Raw genomic sequence first — 17,825 nt, 5'->3', positions numbered from 1 at the left:
TTTCCGACCTTCTGTAATTTGGCACATCGAATCGGGCTCTTCGTTTAGACTTAAGGATTTGTATATACTTTTCCTTTCTTCTCCTACATATTCATCATATTCACTCCTGTGCAGCTCATAATGTCTCTTTATGTTAAAAACCTTACACACCACACGTTTTTCACATACAAGGCATTGTGATTCTCCGTCTACATATTTGCATAAAAAAGTTACACTCCACTTCGGATTCAAATTAAACAATGTTCTTTTATTTTAGGTCATGCTGAACCAAATGTTTTATATTTAATATTTTATTTAACTTTGCTTATCTAAATTAAAAGTTAAAACAGAATAATATATTACACATTAGAAATAAATGTATGTTTTTGTCGGCAGTTGAACACTGTGCACTTTGTTTTGACGTTCGCCGTTTCAAATTTTTAAATAGAATTTTCAGCACTTTCACTGCATCCACACCATACAAATACACTTAATATTAGTGGTTTTTTATGCGACAATAATATGTAACTTCCGGTCTCAAAAAATATCGTCAAAAAATGAAGAAATCACGAAAAAACTGATTTTATTTATGAAATGTCAAAACTTATGAGTAAGAGTTGCCGCAGTTGTTAAATGTGAGAATCAATTTTGGAATTTGTTGATTTTATTATTCATGATTTATATACATATGTAAGTATATACTATTGGTTGTTTATTTTTATTTGCAGTTGTGCATTTCAGAGTGTATTGGATTTAGATAGGCGAAATTAGTTTTCAATCACGTCCACTTTTTATGAAAAATAAAAAATAGTTTAAAAAAACTAAAAAACACCCTTTTATTGCTAATCGAACTAAAAAGTAGAAAATAAATTTTAATGACAAAGGGACCTATAATGAAGTAATAGCAAATCGAACGATCAGTCATAGTCAACTACCTCAGAACAGAATTATAACAAAAATTAAGATACAAATAGAGTCTTTCAAATTAGAGTTAAAAGCGTGGGATGCATTTTGCTACACTTTCATAACCTTCCGTACATAGGTAGTTGCCAATAGAATGATTGTAATATTTACTATATCAAGCATCCCACGCTTTTAACTCTAATTTGAAAGACTCTATTTGTATCTTAATTTTTGTTATAATTCTGTTCTGAGGTAGTTGACTATGACTGATCGTTCGATTTGCTATTACTTCATTATAGGTCCCTTTGTCATTAAAATTTATTTTCTACTTTTTAGTTCGATTAGCAATAAAAAGGTGTTTTTTAGTTTTTTTAAACTATTTTTTATTTTCTACTTTTTAGTTCGATTAGCAAAAAAGCGTATTTTTTAGTTTCTTTAAACTATTTTTTTTTATTATGAATGAAAATTATTGTTATCATTGCAGTCAGTGAATAAATGATTCGATATATTCGTGTTACATTTAATTCCTTTCTTATCGACTGTGAGTCTAAAGCTATTCAGTTATCGGCCGTGATAAAGAAGTAATCGGGATGAAGAACTTATTTCGTGGAGGGAGCCTGAGAAACTGATTTACAAGAATAAATAAAGATTTTTCATTTTACAACCAAATTCACCTTATTTTTTGCCCACAGGTAAAAACAGAAAATATTAATCCTGGCAATCCCAATAAGGATAATGGAAAACTTTTATCAAATTATTGCATTGTCATCGGTCCTTGATAGGTGTGCAAAATTTCAAGTCGATCAGATGTTTAGAAGCCAGTGAAAATTAAGCTCAAAGATTCCGTTACATACATACATACATACATACATACATACATACATACAACCCGACCTAATAAAAGTGTGTTAATAAAAGAAAAAATGGTATCATTTGACAAACTTCGGTAGCTGAAGAGAGTTTGCAATTTTATAAAGTAATTTGCTAAAAAATTTGATTTTCTGGATTTCTTAGCTCAATTTAAAAAACATCATTTTAAAAAAATACATCCGATCTCAAAAAACATTTAAGTAATCATAAGATAAGTGTAAATAATTTACAGATTCGTCAGTATATGCAGTGATCAATATTATTGAAGATTTAACTGTCATTGCTTTCCAATATGTAAGATTTTAATTTAATCTCAAATTGAATATTTTCAGAAGTCTTAATCTTCTTTACATATAGCAATTAAAAAACAGTATTACGCGAACTTTTGAAATGTTTAATTGCTTGTTTATTGTTCTTCATTATCTTAATTCATTATTATAATAGAAAGTTTAATATGTATTAAATTTAGTTATTGAAGAAAAATCTACCAAAAAAACCTATTTTTTTAGAAATTTGTTGATATGAAGTTAAAAGTTGGCATCCCTGGTAAGAATTCATGAATAATTGCTCTCTCATTCAGGATACAAACACAGACACAACTCGCTCAATTTTTCCGTTTCTTCCCTGTGCTTTGTCACCCCCCTTCACCTAGCACTTTTAAGCACGCAGAAGCACACGCTGCCGCACAGTGCAAATGTGCTGAGTTTGCCCATCACTACTGTAGACCAATGACTTCACATAACCCCAAAACGGGACGGCTTGTTAAATGGACCGTAAAATGGCCGTAATGCTCTTAAAGTAGCAGTAACAGAACGATTATTTTCATAAAAAATTTGCACGATTTGCAATCGTTGCTCAAGTGTGTAGCGTTCCATGATGAAATGTATACTAATGAAGTTTACAAATGACAAGCGAAAAATAAAAAATATTGCGTCGTTCCCCCTCCTTATCGGAAAAAAGTTGAAGCGCACCTATTAAAAAACCCTATACTAGGCGTAGATTGCATGGTAATCTCCTTCTTGTGAACAGGGTACGACATTTTCCCTTATTCTGCTGAAGAATTGTATACAGATTCCCAAAATATTATCTCGAATATTGACTTATGGGCCAGAATCCAGCAGAAGCCAATACTTTTAGAGATCCTAAAGAGAAATTGGAGCTGTATGGGCCATGTTGTTCGCAAAGGAGATGGGGACTTAACAATGGCCTCCATTGACTGGAAACCCCAAGAAAGCCGCAGAATACCTGGAGACGACTACTGGAGTCAGAAGCCCGCGCCATGCAGCTTAGCTGGAGTGAAGTTAAGAGATTGGCGCAAAATGGACCAGAATGAAAGAAATTCGTTGTGGCACTACGTTTCACACTGGATCTCTAGAAATTTATGATGATGACTCAGCTGTCAGTCACATTCTTGACATAATAGAGGATGTCGGCCACTAGATCGCCATTCTTTTTCATAGTGGAAATAGAATAAATGACATTAGCCATGTCTATAACGGCCGCCGTAGCCGAATGGGTTTGTGCGTGACTACCATTCGCGAGTGCGTAGGTTCGAATCTCCGTACATGAAAAAGTTGTTTCCTAATAGCGGCCGCCCCTCGGCAGGTAAGGGCAGTCCTCCGAGTGTATTTCCGCTATAAAAAAGACCTCCATAAAAACCATTTGATTTAGTACTTATTTATTTTTTTTTATTATAAGAGTTTGGGAGGTCGAGTAATCGAAAATTATACCGATTTCCATTATTTCAAACTTAATTGAGTACTTCAAGAATATTATACACACGTACATGGTTCTGTTTACAGTTGAAGTTCAAACGCTTGGATTGGATTACATCTCTCTCCTCTTCTTTATTGGCGTTAAAGCTACTTAAGCAATTTTGGTTCAGTTTATTTCGTTTCTTTCTTGTGCTAACCAGGGCCAATTGGACACACCCAATGAAGTCAAGTCTTTCTGTTCTCATATGTGTCGTCCAGTGTCGTAAGAAAAAATTTTCTTTAATTTATAGAAAGGACTTACTGATTATTTTAAAATAATCTGGTAAATTCTCTTATTTCAATTTGAATACTTTTTTATCACAATATCTGATGCAATATATGTACAAGGTGGCGCAAAATTATCATCCATTCTGTTGTTGAATAACTTTTTTACCAAATACAGAAAAATTATTTTGAATGATGACCGTTTTTTTTACTTTTCTACGCCCCATTGCTTATCTGTCTAGTTCCCAAGTGTCAAATATGATTAACGTACGACACCATTTGCAAAAAATAAAAATCTTCCGATAGGGTGACTAATTTTGCGTCACCTTATAGCTATTAGAGTTAGAGAGACCCACTGTTCAATAGTGCGAGTAGCTTCACGCCCGCTCAAAACTCGTTAATTTCTAAACTGCACAAATGATTGAAGTAGCTAAACAAAAGTTGTCAACTTTATTTGTCGGCATTTCTTTAGCTTCCCAGCACTGTGAGCACTGCTTGAGTAATTTAATAATAATAGTAATAATAATTGGCGCTCACCTCAACCCTCTGTGAGGCATTTGCATTTGGCACTCGTTTGAATCGAGGAAGTCGAGTGATTGTCCTTTTCCATAACGGCAACACAACAGCTCACGCCTCGGCAGTTGTGGTTACAAAATTAATGGAAATAGGGTTCCAACTCGTTTCCCATCGTCCCTATTCTCCAGACGTTGCTCCGTCGGATCCTTCTTACTACTATTTGTTCCCCAATTCGAAGAAATGGCGGGCGGAAAAAATACTTTATTCAATCGATGATTACAGAAACCAATGGCTGTTTTTCAGACTTGGACAAATCCTATTATTAAGAAGGGACCGGCAAACTAGAAGTGTATAAGCCTAAAAGGAAACGATAGGAGCTTTATTCTGATAACTTCGAGTTTATTTATTCAAAATAGTCCACTCTGGCCTCGATACACCCTCTTCCGCGATCTAAAAGCTTTTCGAAAGAGTGTTTCAAGTCATTGAGCGGAATGTCTTTCAGAATGTCAGTACAAGCCTTTTGGCTTGTCTCTATGGGCGCAAAACGTTTTCCTTTCATGGCCAAATGCAATTTTCTGAATAGGTAGAAGTCACAGGGAGCCATATCAGGCGAATACGGTGAGTGACTGATGGTTTAATGCGATTTCTAGTAAAAAAATCAGTCACAAGAGTGGCTCGACGAGATGGTGCATTATCATGGAATAAGCGCCAACTTCCTTCTTCGCGGTATTCAGGCGAATTCAACGAATGCGATGCAACAAACGCTTCGAAACGCCAAGAGAGAAAATTGTTTTGACGGTTTGGCCTGTTAGCGCGCACTCCTTGTGCAACTTAATATCTTTATAAAAATTCGAGTTGGACCTTCGGTTTCAATGTCAATCTTTATTCTGTTCTTTAACTAAAATGCTTCGCTCAATCAAACCCCAGCTCGATGGAATTTCACCAACGTTTTCCGCTAGGCCATGCAACTCATAATTCATTAGTTTTTCCTCAAAACTGGTTTTGAGTAAAGTGTGAGAGCAATGGTTGTTACTGCGCGTACCCCATCAAAAAATCACTCGATCTTGGTCACGTAGGCAAAAGTAGTGTTGTAAAGCGTAAGCTGAGCTTTAACAAAAAATATAACATCAGCTAATTGTACATAGTTAGCGAATTTGTGCGGGTGGTCTTAACTACTCTCCTTGTCGAGTTCGAAACGTCCCCGTTTCAGCTACTAAAAAGCTGTGGCTCAGAGGTTCGAATAGTTAGGTTCAAAATACGACTTGTTGGCTTTGTAGACCGGATCGTCATTCGCAGCACGTTAAAGTTGTAAATGGGTAGTTAAAAGCGTTATTAATGTTGAAGCTTGATTGAGCTTAAATTCCATACTTTTGAACAATAAATTTGTTTGATTCTTATACTATGATTACATGATTTTATACTATGATTACGTTTCTTAAAATTAAAATGAATGTAACTCATCAAAGGATGGTGAAAATTAAACTTAGTTTAAAGAGTCTGTTTACAATTCTAATTTTATCAGGAAGTTGTAAATAATCAGAACTGATAATATATTTCATTTTCAGATAAATTTTTTTACGCTTACGAACTTTTTCGCGTCATTGTAGCAAAATAACTTCCACCACTTAAACTCTCATACGAAACAAAAAAGGCTCAACAACACTTATCGTAAGTTGCTTTTATGAATGATTTTTCCATCGATCAAGACCGTGCTGCCTAGATCCTTTTCCACAACTTTTTCAACAAATATCTTGTTAAATTTATTTCCTAGACGTCTATTTCTCTTCAAAAATACTTTTTCACTTTTATTATTTTTATTCCGTCTACCTAAAACGTTCCCCTGCTCTTGGCACAATTTATCGCGTATCATTTCCAAATCCTCATTCGAAGAGTTATGAAGAATGTCGATAGGTTTAGCATGGTGTTATTGTGTTTAGGAATGGTGTTATTGTACTTATGAGTAGCCAGTAGCACCAATTCAATAGTCTCACTCAGCTGTTGTTGTTCTCTTATGCACTAGACCGGAGTGAAATACGTAAATTTTTTCAAATCATATCGTAATAGCAGGGAAAAGTTGCTACATATCAATACAAATTTAGGAAAAAAAAGAAATTTCAAATCGGTTAATATCTTCCGTTCGCGCATTGCATTTAAAATTTACAAATTTTATCCCAAATCTAGCTGATTTACGAAAACTTGTAGAAGTTGTAAATGATTAAAGATCGAGCTCCCTTTTTATACATAGCACTTTCAGCATTGAGTAGTAGATTTTTAATTTACTAATCTATCCATTTCTGTGGTTCTGAGCGATTAACTTTTACCAATTTTACACCAAATCTACTAAGGAAGCCTATGCCAAATGAGGCTTGCGTGAAAGCGGCTTACGGCTACTACAACACGTCTGTGCTTTAGATCGTCTTCCATATGGTTACTTGTATTCCATCGTCTTTCTTTTCATTTTGCTTTTGATTCTGGCATACCGATAAACGAAGTGCACGGAAGAGCTAGTACTCTCTGGTCATTACCAGTTCTGCTTTCACTCTTGTCGAACAGCGCTGTTTGGTCAAAAAAAATTCTATTCGATGTTCTTTTGAATTACATAGTTTACACAATTACTTAACATTAAATCTCTTGAAACATTTTATTCATGTCTCTTACTCGTAAGGACATACACTGCCCATTTTTTGGTGCACCTAAACCACTGCTGTCATCGGTCCTTCCCACTAATACCGACATTATACAATGTTGGCAAGAAGTGAGGTACAAAATGTCAGTAGAATCTTCTGCTGCCAGTTCTGGTCAGAAGTTAAGCTTCACAGTTGTAGCAGATACTGTAGCTCATCAGACTGAGTCCCTTTATTCCAAGGCTTCGATTCCAATAGTTTCCCACACATGAGTTGTACAAAAGATTAAACATCTACATGATCGATACTACACTCTTCGTAAATCTTATTCAAGGGACAAAGACACACCTGAGAAACAAAAGAAGTACAATGATTTTATTGAACAATCTTCAAGTACATTATTTGACATTTCGTCCTGCAAGTGCGAGATGACACTCAATTGCTTTTGTCAAAGAAGCTTTGACAAGTGTATTTGTCCCAGGCCGGTAACTATCAACTGCACATGCCCTAAAGATAGAAAGATACCGCCATTAGAAATCAAATTTCTATATGCTCAAAGATATCTCGGACAAGGAAAGATTGGGACAGTAGATACCAAAGAAACTCAAAAGTTTACATTAAAATTGCAGAGAAAAGCTCGTCACTTAAGTCAGACCAACTTACCTGGACCTTCTTGTAGTAGTATTGATTCTGAAACAGAGATAACTCCTGAAGTTGACAATGATAAGAATGATCCCGATTTTCAGACCCCACGCTCTATTTCCTCTCAGTCCGCAAGTTCAAAAAATGCACAGATGCGCTTATCACTTCCAGCAACGGCCTTAACAAGTGATCGTTTTGGAGTATCTGATAGAGCAGCTGCAGCTATTGTGTCTAGTGCATTTAAAGACGTTGGTCTTATAACGGACAAAGATACTTCTTTTGTTGTTGATCGAAGCAAAATGAGAAGAGAAAAAGAAAAATGTAGACTAAAACTTATCGAAGCGGGGAATGCAATAGAGCAATTAAACGATCCGATGTGTGTGTATTTTGATGGCAGGATGGATGACACTTTAGTTTTAGTTGAAAAAGGAAACAAACGTTATCAATCTATAAAAAAGAAGAGCACATTTCAGTAATAGCAGAACCAGGCTCAAAGTACCTTTGTCATTTAGTACCTACTTTAAAAAGTGGAAAGGACACAGCATACAGCATTGTAAATTATTTTGAAGAAAATGGTATAAATCAATCTAATGTTGTAGTGATTGGATGTGATGGTACGTCAACAAATACTGGGTGGAAGAATGGTGCAATAAAATTCATTGAAACGCGTTTAAAAAGACCAGTACAATGGGCTATCTGTCTCCTCCATTTTAATGAATTACCTCTGAGGCATCTAGTTGAAATACTTGATGGTAAAACAACAGGTCCTCAGTCTTTCAGTGGGCTTATTGGCAAACAGCTGGCTAAATGTCCATCGTTGCTTTTCAGAGGATCGAATGCTCTCTTCCACGAACGCTTGACGCAATAAGCTTAAGTAAAGATCAGAAATACTTACATGACATTGCCATTGCTATTGATGCTGGTTTTTGCTCCCCAGATCTAGCAAATCGAGATCCGGGACCAATATCACACTCTCGTTGGTTGACAATTGCAAACAGGTTCCTACGATTATACATTTCTTTGCAGGAGCCATCTAAAAATCTCATTCAAATTGTAAAATACATTTTGACTGTATACGCACCTCTATGGTTCGAAATCAAAACAAATTCGTCAATATTTTAGAATGTATTAAAAAATGTAGAATCTTATCTTCAGAAGTCCAGGCAGTAGTTCATAAGGTTATTCAAACAAATTCCTTTTTTGCCCATCCAGAAAACATTCTTCTCTCGATGGTGGTAGATGACAGAGAGCATGTCCGCGATCTTGGATTGAGGCGAGTTCTGAAAATAAAAGAAATCCCTTCAAAAGACAAAAATATTAGAAACTTTTTGGTTCCTAAACTGAACTTTGAAGCAAATGAACATTTTGAGTTAATTAATTGGTCTGAAATGAAACTTACCTGCCCCCCAATTTTAGACAGCCTTTCTTCTGAAGATATCTTGCAATTAATTTCTGATAAAGAAAAACCTAAATTAACCATAGATTTAACAAATATTCCATGCCATACGCAAGCTGTGGAGCGTTGCGTAAAACTAGTAACTCAAGCGTCCTCAAAAGTGTATGGGAACGAGAGACGTGATGGGTTTATAAGAGCAGCACTCACTTCTCGTACAGTTATGCCTCAATTTGACACTAAAGCAGACTTTGCCACTCCCGAATAAATAATTTTTCATCTTTGGTTGGTTGGTTGGGAAGGGAGTGGGTGGAACTCGTAGTACAGTCACCTTCACGCGGTGAGTTCTGAGTCGTCCAAAAAGGGCGGGCCAAGAGCTGTACAAAACTTCTTTAATAGTGGGCGCGCTAAGAGGGGAATAATTTATTCTACTTATATACTCAAGAAGACTTATACAAAAATTAAAATAGAGAAACTAACCACCCGCAATTACGTAAATTTATACAAAAAATGACATTTTCCACTTCTTTTCAGGGGTTGTAGGGGCTTTGATAGAGCGGTAGACGTTTTTCTTTTCAAACTATACCTGATGTTGTAATAGTCTACAAAAAATGAACTTTATCTAACATCATTTCCACCTCTTACAATTTTTCGAATATTTGTTCAATTTATTATAAAATTTGTAAATTTTAAATGCAATGCGCGAACGGAAGATATTAACCGATTTGAAATTTCTTTTTTTTCCTGAATTTGTATTGATATGTAGCAACTTTTCCCTGCTATTACGATATGATTTGAAAAAATTTACGTATTTCACTCCGGTCTATTATGCATCGGGCAATTTCCATTAAGGTTGAATGGAATCTTTCAACCTGCCCATTACTTTGGCTATGTAACGTCGGAATGAAAAATTGTTCGATTGAAAAGTTGTCCCTAAGAAAAGTTTTAATTGTCATCGAATGAAAGGCTTTCTCATTGTCTGAAACAATAGTTTTGGTGTTTTTAAATATTAGGAGTATTTCTAGCAAGGCTTCCTTGATATCTAATGTAGAGCGCGATTGAATTGGTTTTACTACAGCGTATTTCGAAAACTTATCCATACAGGTTAGGAAATGTTGCTTGTCTGTAAAAAAAATGTCCATGTGTAAGATCTCGCCAGGTGTCTTTGGAATAGGAGTTTTGCCTATTTCGAGATTTACTGGTTTACGCTGGTATTTATTTTCTAGACATATCTTACAGTTTGCAATGATAGCCTTTAACATTTTTTTGATATTTGGGAAATAATATTCTCGAGAAATTTGTTTAAAGTTCTCTTGCAGACAACGGTGTGCGCGGTTATGCTCTGCAATTACTGTTTCTAATTGATCCGTTTTATTTATCAAATCTATCACAAAAATTTCTGTGTGGAGAAATTTCACTCCCGGGAAGAGTGAAACTAAATCGTTTTGTATTTCGGAAAGTGTTGGTAGGTCACAATGAATCGCGTTCGTATTATTAGGATTTATTACGGTTTTAAGACATTCAAACAAGTTTTCGAGCGAATCGAAGGAAATTGTATGGCGGACATGTTTCTGAAAAATAATTTTTGTCACTTTATTTAGGTATGACGCTTTTGTTAGTATTAGTTGGTTTTTAAATTGATTTATGGGGCATTTGACCGTTTTTACAACATTACTCAATGATTCCTCACTATGAGCCGTATCTATTGATTCACTCATGTTATTTATGAACTGTCTGGAGAGCGCGTCTGCCACCTTGTTTTCACTTCCTGGCTTATAATGAAACGTAGGAGCCAACTCTTCGACGAAAGCACGCCACCTTTTCATTTTAGTGTTAGGATTTTTATTCGAAATTGAAAAGATAAGCGGCTGGTGGTCAGTGAAAATATGGATGTTTTTGACGCCATATAGATAGTGCCGAAGGGCCTTCAATGCCCAAACTATAGCTAATAGCTCACGCTCATTGGTGGCATAATTTTGTTCTGTTCGAGATAGCGTTCGGGAAATCATTGTTATAGGCCTATTTTTCTGGGACAAAACCGCGCCCAAAGCATTTGAAGACGCATCTGTGGTCAGATCGAAAGGGCAGCTAAAATCCGGGTATTGGAGCAAAACATCTTCAGAAGCAAGAATTTTCTTAACTCTGTTAAAGGCGGACATGGCTTCGGGGTCCAATTTTATTTGGATTTTTTTTGACTTGTTAGCTTCTACGTGTCCATTCTCTCCTCGCAAATATTTCGTTAGCGGTTTTACGATGGCTGCATAATCTTTCACGAACCTGCGGTAATATCCCGCAAGACCAAGGAAGGATCGTAGAGAGCGTAAAGTTTCTGGAACTTTGTAATTTAAAATATCGGTTATTTTGTTTGGACAAGTTCTTAAACCGTTCTGCGACACTACAAATCCTAAAAACTCCACTTCTTTTTGGAAAAACTTGGACTTTTCGGGCGAAACTCTCATACCGGCAGTTTCTAATTTGTTTAAAATTCTTTTAATGTCATTCAGATGCAAATGCTCGTTTGGTGAAAAGATAATTATATCATCGATATAAACATGGCAGGTCTTACCAATTTCATCACGCAGGATATCGTCTATCGCTCGTTGAAAAATGCTTAGAGCATTTTTCAAACCAAATGGCAAGCGGCAAAATTCGTACTTGCCATTATTTACACTGAATGCTGTTTTTGGCCTATCTTTCTCGCGCAAGTTGATTTGGTGGAATCCTGACTTCAAATCTAGCGTGGAGAAGAACTTTGATTTTCCTAAATTGGACAGGATGACAGAAGTGTCCGGTATGGGATATCGATCAGAGATGGTGTTTTCGTTAATTTTCCGAAAGTCTATCACCATACGCAGTTTTTGTTTGCCATTTTCGTCAATGCCCTTTTTTGTTACTACGTGGACGGGCGAATTATAGGGAGAACACGACTTGCGAATTATGCCATCTCCTAAGAGTGATTTTATTTCGGAGTTTATGAACTCTGCTGCTGAAATCGGGTACGGGTAGCTTTTGCTAAAAATTGGGTTTTCTGTAGTGGTACGAATTGTAGCCTCGACATTGGTATTGTAGGGTAGGGAACGATTTGGGTGAGCAAATGCATTAGTGTTTTTATTAATTAATTGACGAAAGTCATTTTGAACACTTGCAGGCACGGAATCATCGTTAATTGTAATCAAGTTGACTTGATTGCAACAAAGGTGCTGAAGTTTTACCTTACCATCCCGATAATATAAATACCCTGCATTAATATCAATTTTTGAGTCAATTTCTTTTAGGAAGTCATAACCAATTATGCCATCGAACGTTTTTAGATTATCAAGTAAATAAAAAGTCGAGGTGTGGTTGAGAACATTAACCAAACATTTTTTGTCTATAAAATTTTGCCCATTTATTGATTTTAGCGTAAATGGGGTTTTCATCTCCTTAATTCCGTCGAGAAATTGAAAATGTTTAATAAAATTTTTTGAAGTGCCTGTATCTATTAATATTTTTAGCTCCTGACCATTCGCAGTAGTTTTAGTGATGAAAGGTAGGAGCGACTTTAGTTTAAAAAATTTATTTCTGAATCATTTTTAGAGTCGCATGTATGGTAAGGCTCTTCGGAATAACTTTTAAAATTCGAGCTATCATAGTCGTCGTAGTGTTCTTCGTTTTCAGATTCATCAGAAACTATGCCAATATTGTCTGGCATATAATTAACTCGCTGTGTCTTTCCACCAGGTCTCTGGGAAGAACCGGATGGCTCACGAGAACGTTTAAATACAACTGCTTGATTGGGGGTTTTAGAAATGATTGCACTATTTTGAGTGGCATTAATTTTTCGATAGATAGATGTGCCATGGTCAACGTCCATTGGACTCGGTCTATTGTTGTGATTTGGTAAACGATTTGGTTCATTTTGTGAATTAAAATTATATTGCGGCATTGTCGCTCTTACTTTGTTTGGTTTAACTGAACTACCCATTGCAAAGGTTTGGGCGAAATCATAGCGCTTGTGATTCATCTCAAGCTCCTGTGCAACGACCAAGGCAGTGGGCAGATCCTTTGGTGACGAGGAAAATAATATGTCACATAGTGGACGGCGAAGACCTGAAATGAGTACTCGTAGAGCGTTTGCTCTTGCACGATCGTTTAGAGCCTTTATAACTTCGTCGTTGCCACTATTCGTCATTATTTGCTTATTTATGATAAGCGTCAAATGTTTGTCCACCGAGTCATAGTAGTCTGCAATTGACAAATTACCTTGCCTAAGAATACTTAGTTCAGTTTCCAGAACATGAACTGGTCTTTTATCTGCATAGGTTTGGTCTAACCTGGCGATTATTGCCTTAAAATTTAGCACCGTATTGAAAGACGACAGTGTTGAATTCGCCGCACCAGTAATTTTATTCCGGAAAATGCCCATTGCCACGTAATATTTTTCGGAACCTTCAGGGTAGTAATTAATGGCAAAGGCGGCAGCGGAGCGCCAGGCTGGGTAACACGAGGCATCGCCACTAAATTCGGGTAAAGACTTTACTAAGTCCAAACTAGCATTTCCTGACTCTGTTAAAGGGTTAATTGCAACGGGTTGGTAGGGCTCAACACATGGTGGTTTAAGGCGATTTAAGGCTAGAGTAAGTTCTTGAATTTGGGCCGTGAACTCTGCCCTAGCACGCTCGGTTGAGACTCTTACGATATCTAAAACTAGCTCTCTTGTGATTTCCATTCTGCAGAAACTACAGATATCACGATGATTTCTGGTGGCTGTAAACAACTATGTGTAAACTGAACAATCTATGGTTCGTTTTCCGCACTATGGAAAATGTGTATTTTTACAGCCGTAAAAGTTAAAAGACTGGGTGTACATTTGTTTTAACTGTTTTAAACGAGATTATGTTATGTAATCTGACAAATTATATTACTATGTTTCAAAATAATTCACGGAAATCTATGTTTCTTTTCGCCTGATACAGCAATTTTTTAATATGGAAAACTTTGTAGTTTTTGTTTTTAATTGAAATGAAAAATTCTATGCGAAATTTTCCAGAAAGAAAATATTTAGCAAATGTTACTATAGAACACGTGTATGTTACGTAAGTTGGGAACTAAGTTTCAATAACTTTGCACAAATGCAGTGAAATCTTGTTATCGCCTGATATAGCGATTTTTAATTTTTCAAGTTTGCCGTTTTTAAGATGGAAAACCCAATTGATGAAAAAATAACTTTTTATTGTTTCTTACGCAAGTATATTGAACCTTTTTTAGTTTTGAACACGTGTATGTTACGCAATTGGGAAAAAATTTCACCTCAATACGACACGAAACGGGACTATTAACACTTTAGTCTCAAATTTTATATTTTATTTCTCACATGAAATAATTATCAGATCTAATTATTACTTACATATGTATGTAATTACGAAAAGATAAAGATAAGATAAGGGCTTCACAGTATCCCAACTGTCCAAGTGTGTCCAATGTATGATTCACTGCTCCGGTAGATAATGGTCCTGGTTCTTTTGAGACCTGTCGTTTTGTCCGGCCTTCCTTATAGGAAGTATTCTTGCATCCGAAATATTTATTTGACAGGCCCCACGTTGGGCGCCACTTAATATCTTTATAAAAATTCGAGTTGGACCTTCGGTTTCAATGTCAATCTTTATTCTGTTCTTTAACTAAAATGCTTCGCTCAATCAAACCCCAGCTCGATGGAATTTCACCAACGTTTTCCGCTAGGCCATGCAACTCATAATTCATTAGTTTTTCCTCAAAACTGGTTTTGAGTAAAGTGTGAGAGCAATGGTTGTTACTGCGCGTACCCCATCAAAAAATCACTCGATCTTGGTCACGTAGGCAAAAGTAGTGTTGTAAAGCGTAAGCTGAGCTTTAACAAAAAATATAACATCAGCTAATTGTACATAGTTAGCGAATTTGTGCGGGTGGTCTTAACTTGCACAATTCCCTTAGAATCGTAAAAACAAATGAGCATCGACTGGATTTTTGACTTCTCCAAACGCGATTTTTTGGGTGGTGGCTCGTCTACGCTCTTCCATACGGCACTTTGACGCTTTGTTTCAGGTTCATGTTGGAAACACCACGTTTCATCACCAGTTACAATGTTTTAAAGGAAGTTCTCGTCTTTTCTGGCCTCTTTAATGAGGTCTTTCGAATGTTGAATTCTGAGCAATTTTTGGTCCTCAGTTAACTTGTGCGAAATGAAACGTGGACAGGGCCCAAATGATCAGTTAAAATGCGATAAATCGGATAAATCGATGTTTGTAGATATTCAACTCCGATTCCATGAACGATGTTTTCGGTTCATTTTTGATCAATTTACGAACAATTTCGATGGAGTTTTCGGTGATTAATGATTTTGGGCGGCCCGTATATTCATTGTCATTTACGTCCTCTCTGGAAGGTGCTGAGCTCTGGCACAGATAGACAATCATCGCCATAAACTTTTTTCATCAATTCAAATGTTTCGGTAAACGGTTTACCGATTTTAAAACAAAATTTAATATTAGCTCTTTAAACGAAACTCATTTTTGTACCGGTGACACAAACATACTGACACTTTAGACGCAATAATTTCACTTCCACTAAACCGATCGTCACCAAGTTTTCACTGGAAGTCAGCTAGAGATGCAGCTTCCAATATAATAAAGTTGCTAAACGTAAAATTTCATATTTTTCCTCCATTACAGTTTCGAACATTTACCCAGCTGCCTTTATCAAACGCAAAATCTAGAAATTCTCCTGGCCAGCGACAATCGTATCAAGCATATCGATGCCTCACCAACAGGATTGGGTGCTTTGAAGCGGCTTGCAATTTTGGATTTGCGCAACAACAACATTGAGCAAGTGCCACCCGTACTTGGAAACCTCAAACACATTGTGTAAGTAAAATTGGCTACGCAACTTTTGTAGAAACTTTATTAATTGTTTTTGTCTCCTCTTTCCTCCTTTGCTTATTACGCTCAGTACACTGGAATTGATTGGCAATCCCTTCCGGCAGCCGCGCCATCAAGTGCTTGCTAAGGGCACAGACGCTATTATGTCGTATTTGCGTGATCGCATACCGGCTTAGTGCTGAAATGCGGAGCTGCGCCTCCTCTTTCAGTGTAGAGTTGATAGAGCAACATGATAATTTTTAGAAACGAAATGGAGAATGTTAATTTTGATAGTCGCGCGAAATTTTCAATTTTTGCTTATTTTATATAAAATTAACTTAGCCGCTGATGGCACATGCGAGCTTTGGCGCAAAGCGGCTGAGTTGATTTAGCTTTTGGAATTTTATTTGTGACCAGAGGATACGCAATATATACATGCATAAATACTTACCAGATAATGTACGCTTAACCAAAAAGAAAATATATATATTTTTCGCAATAAAATTTTGCTTCATCTTTCCCTCTCCCTATTCATGTTAATGCGATCTATGTTAAGAGATATATTTTTTAATAAATACTAATCCATTAAACTAGTCATCATGTGCAACATGCGTAACGTACATACATACATACAAATGTAACTTACTAAAATTTTTATTAAAAACACAACTTAAAACTAAAGAAGCCATAATAAATAATTCAATATAAATTTTTAACTCGCAGGACAACTTTGATAATTAAGAGAGAAATAAGAAATAAGTATTTGTCGCTCACTTTATGTATTAGAAAAATAAAATTATTTTTCAAGGCCTAGCCTTTAAATTAAAAAAGAAACAAAAACAACAAATAAATATTCCGTAGTACTTCTACTTGTTAAAAGAAAATCGAAAAGCTGTAATGCCAAACACACAAATAAAAACCAAAGCGTTCATATAAAGCTTCTAAATATTTGTTTATTTTGGTAAAAGACGAGGACATTTATGACTAAAAAGTGTTTTGGATAAATACAATTTAAAAAAAATAAACACAATATGGTTTTCCAGTAGGAGTATTTAAGGGGATAGGCGGTTGTACAAATTTCTTAAATTTCTTCAAATTATTATTGTTTTTTTTTTTCGTGCTTAAAAGATACCCTAATATCTTAACACGTTGACGGAAAGTAGGGACAAGTGAATTTCGAAAATTAACACTATTTGTTCTTGTAATATTTAGAATATTAGAAATATAGTTGTACTCTACCTTCTTTGGCACCCACGTTACTGTTGACAGTTATGATTTTGAAATAGTAAGGGACTTAATTTATTTAGGAACCAGCATTAACACCGATAACACCTTTGAAGTGTTTTAAAGAAAGATTCTGGGGAAGATTTTTGGACCTCTGCACATGGCGAGTATCACAGGCTTTGGAACAATGAACTGTATGAGCTTTACGACGACATAGACGTAGTGAATAAAAATCCAGGGGTTACGTTGGGGTGGTCATGTCGTCCGAATGGATGCATATAGTCCGGCTTTGAAAGTATTCGATAGGTACCAGCTGTTGGTAGCAGAGGAAGAGGAAGGCAAGATCAGGTGGAGAAGGACTTGGTCTCATTTGGTGTTTCTAAATGGCGCCGGTTAGCACGACAAAGAAACGACTGGTGGTTTGGCTTTGTTAAACTCGGCCAAAATCGTGTAAGCGGTTATCGCGCCAATCAAGAAGAAGAAGACGAAGACAAGAAGCTTAAATAAACTTAATTTTGATTAATTCAGCACCTTAGGCTGAAGGCTTACAACTCGAATAAGCAATTTTTTGTGTGCCACGAAGTATTTTTGTGAATTTTGCTCAAAATAATCAAGGCGCATTTATTAATGGTGCTGACACTAGACCAACAGCAATGGTTTGTACGTTTTATTGTCACGGCAAAGTATTGGAAAAGTAGAAAGGAAAAAATCGATTCACCTTGCTTTATTCTGTGCTGGCAGCCATATGGACACAGCGACAGAAAAAACAAATCAGCTGATTTACCAACACCACCTTCAATAGATTCGCCTTGAAAATCAAATA

The 17,825-nt window shown here is 36.1% G+C and overlaps 1 protein-coding gene across 3 annotated transcripts in view; it reads left to right on the top strand.

Annotated features, from left to right (window-relative positions):
- The window catches only part of LOC129242295 (leucine-rich repeat-containing protein 40), a 63,095-nt gene extending 46,544 nt beyond the window's left edge, over window positions 1-16,551 (top strand). For all 3 annotated transcript variants that reach the window (XM_054878866.1, XM_054878892.1, XM_054878883.1), the window contains 2 exons: window positions 15,593-15,784; window positions 15,870-16,551. In XM_054878866.1, the coding sequence (XP_054734841.1) occupies window positions 15,593-15,784; window positions 15,870-15,975 (298 nt within the window). In that variant the 3' untranslated portion in view covers window positions 15,976-16,551. The remainder of the gene's footprint in view (window positions 1-15,592; window positions 15,785-15,869) is intronic.
- Window positions 16,552-17,825: the final 1,274 nt, after the last annotated feature.

Source organism: Anastrepha obliqua, chromosome 1, assembly GCF_027943255.1.
Source record: "Anastrepha obliqua isolate idAnaObli1 chromosome 1, idAnaObli1_1.0, whole genome shotgun sequence".
Lineage (NCBI taxonomy): Eukaryota > Metazoa > Arthropoda > Insecta > Diptera > Tephritidae > Anastrepha > Anastrepha obliqua.
Note: the sequence above shows the minus strand (reverse complement) of the source record. Positions and strands in the feature narration are given on the sequence as shown.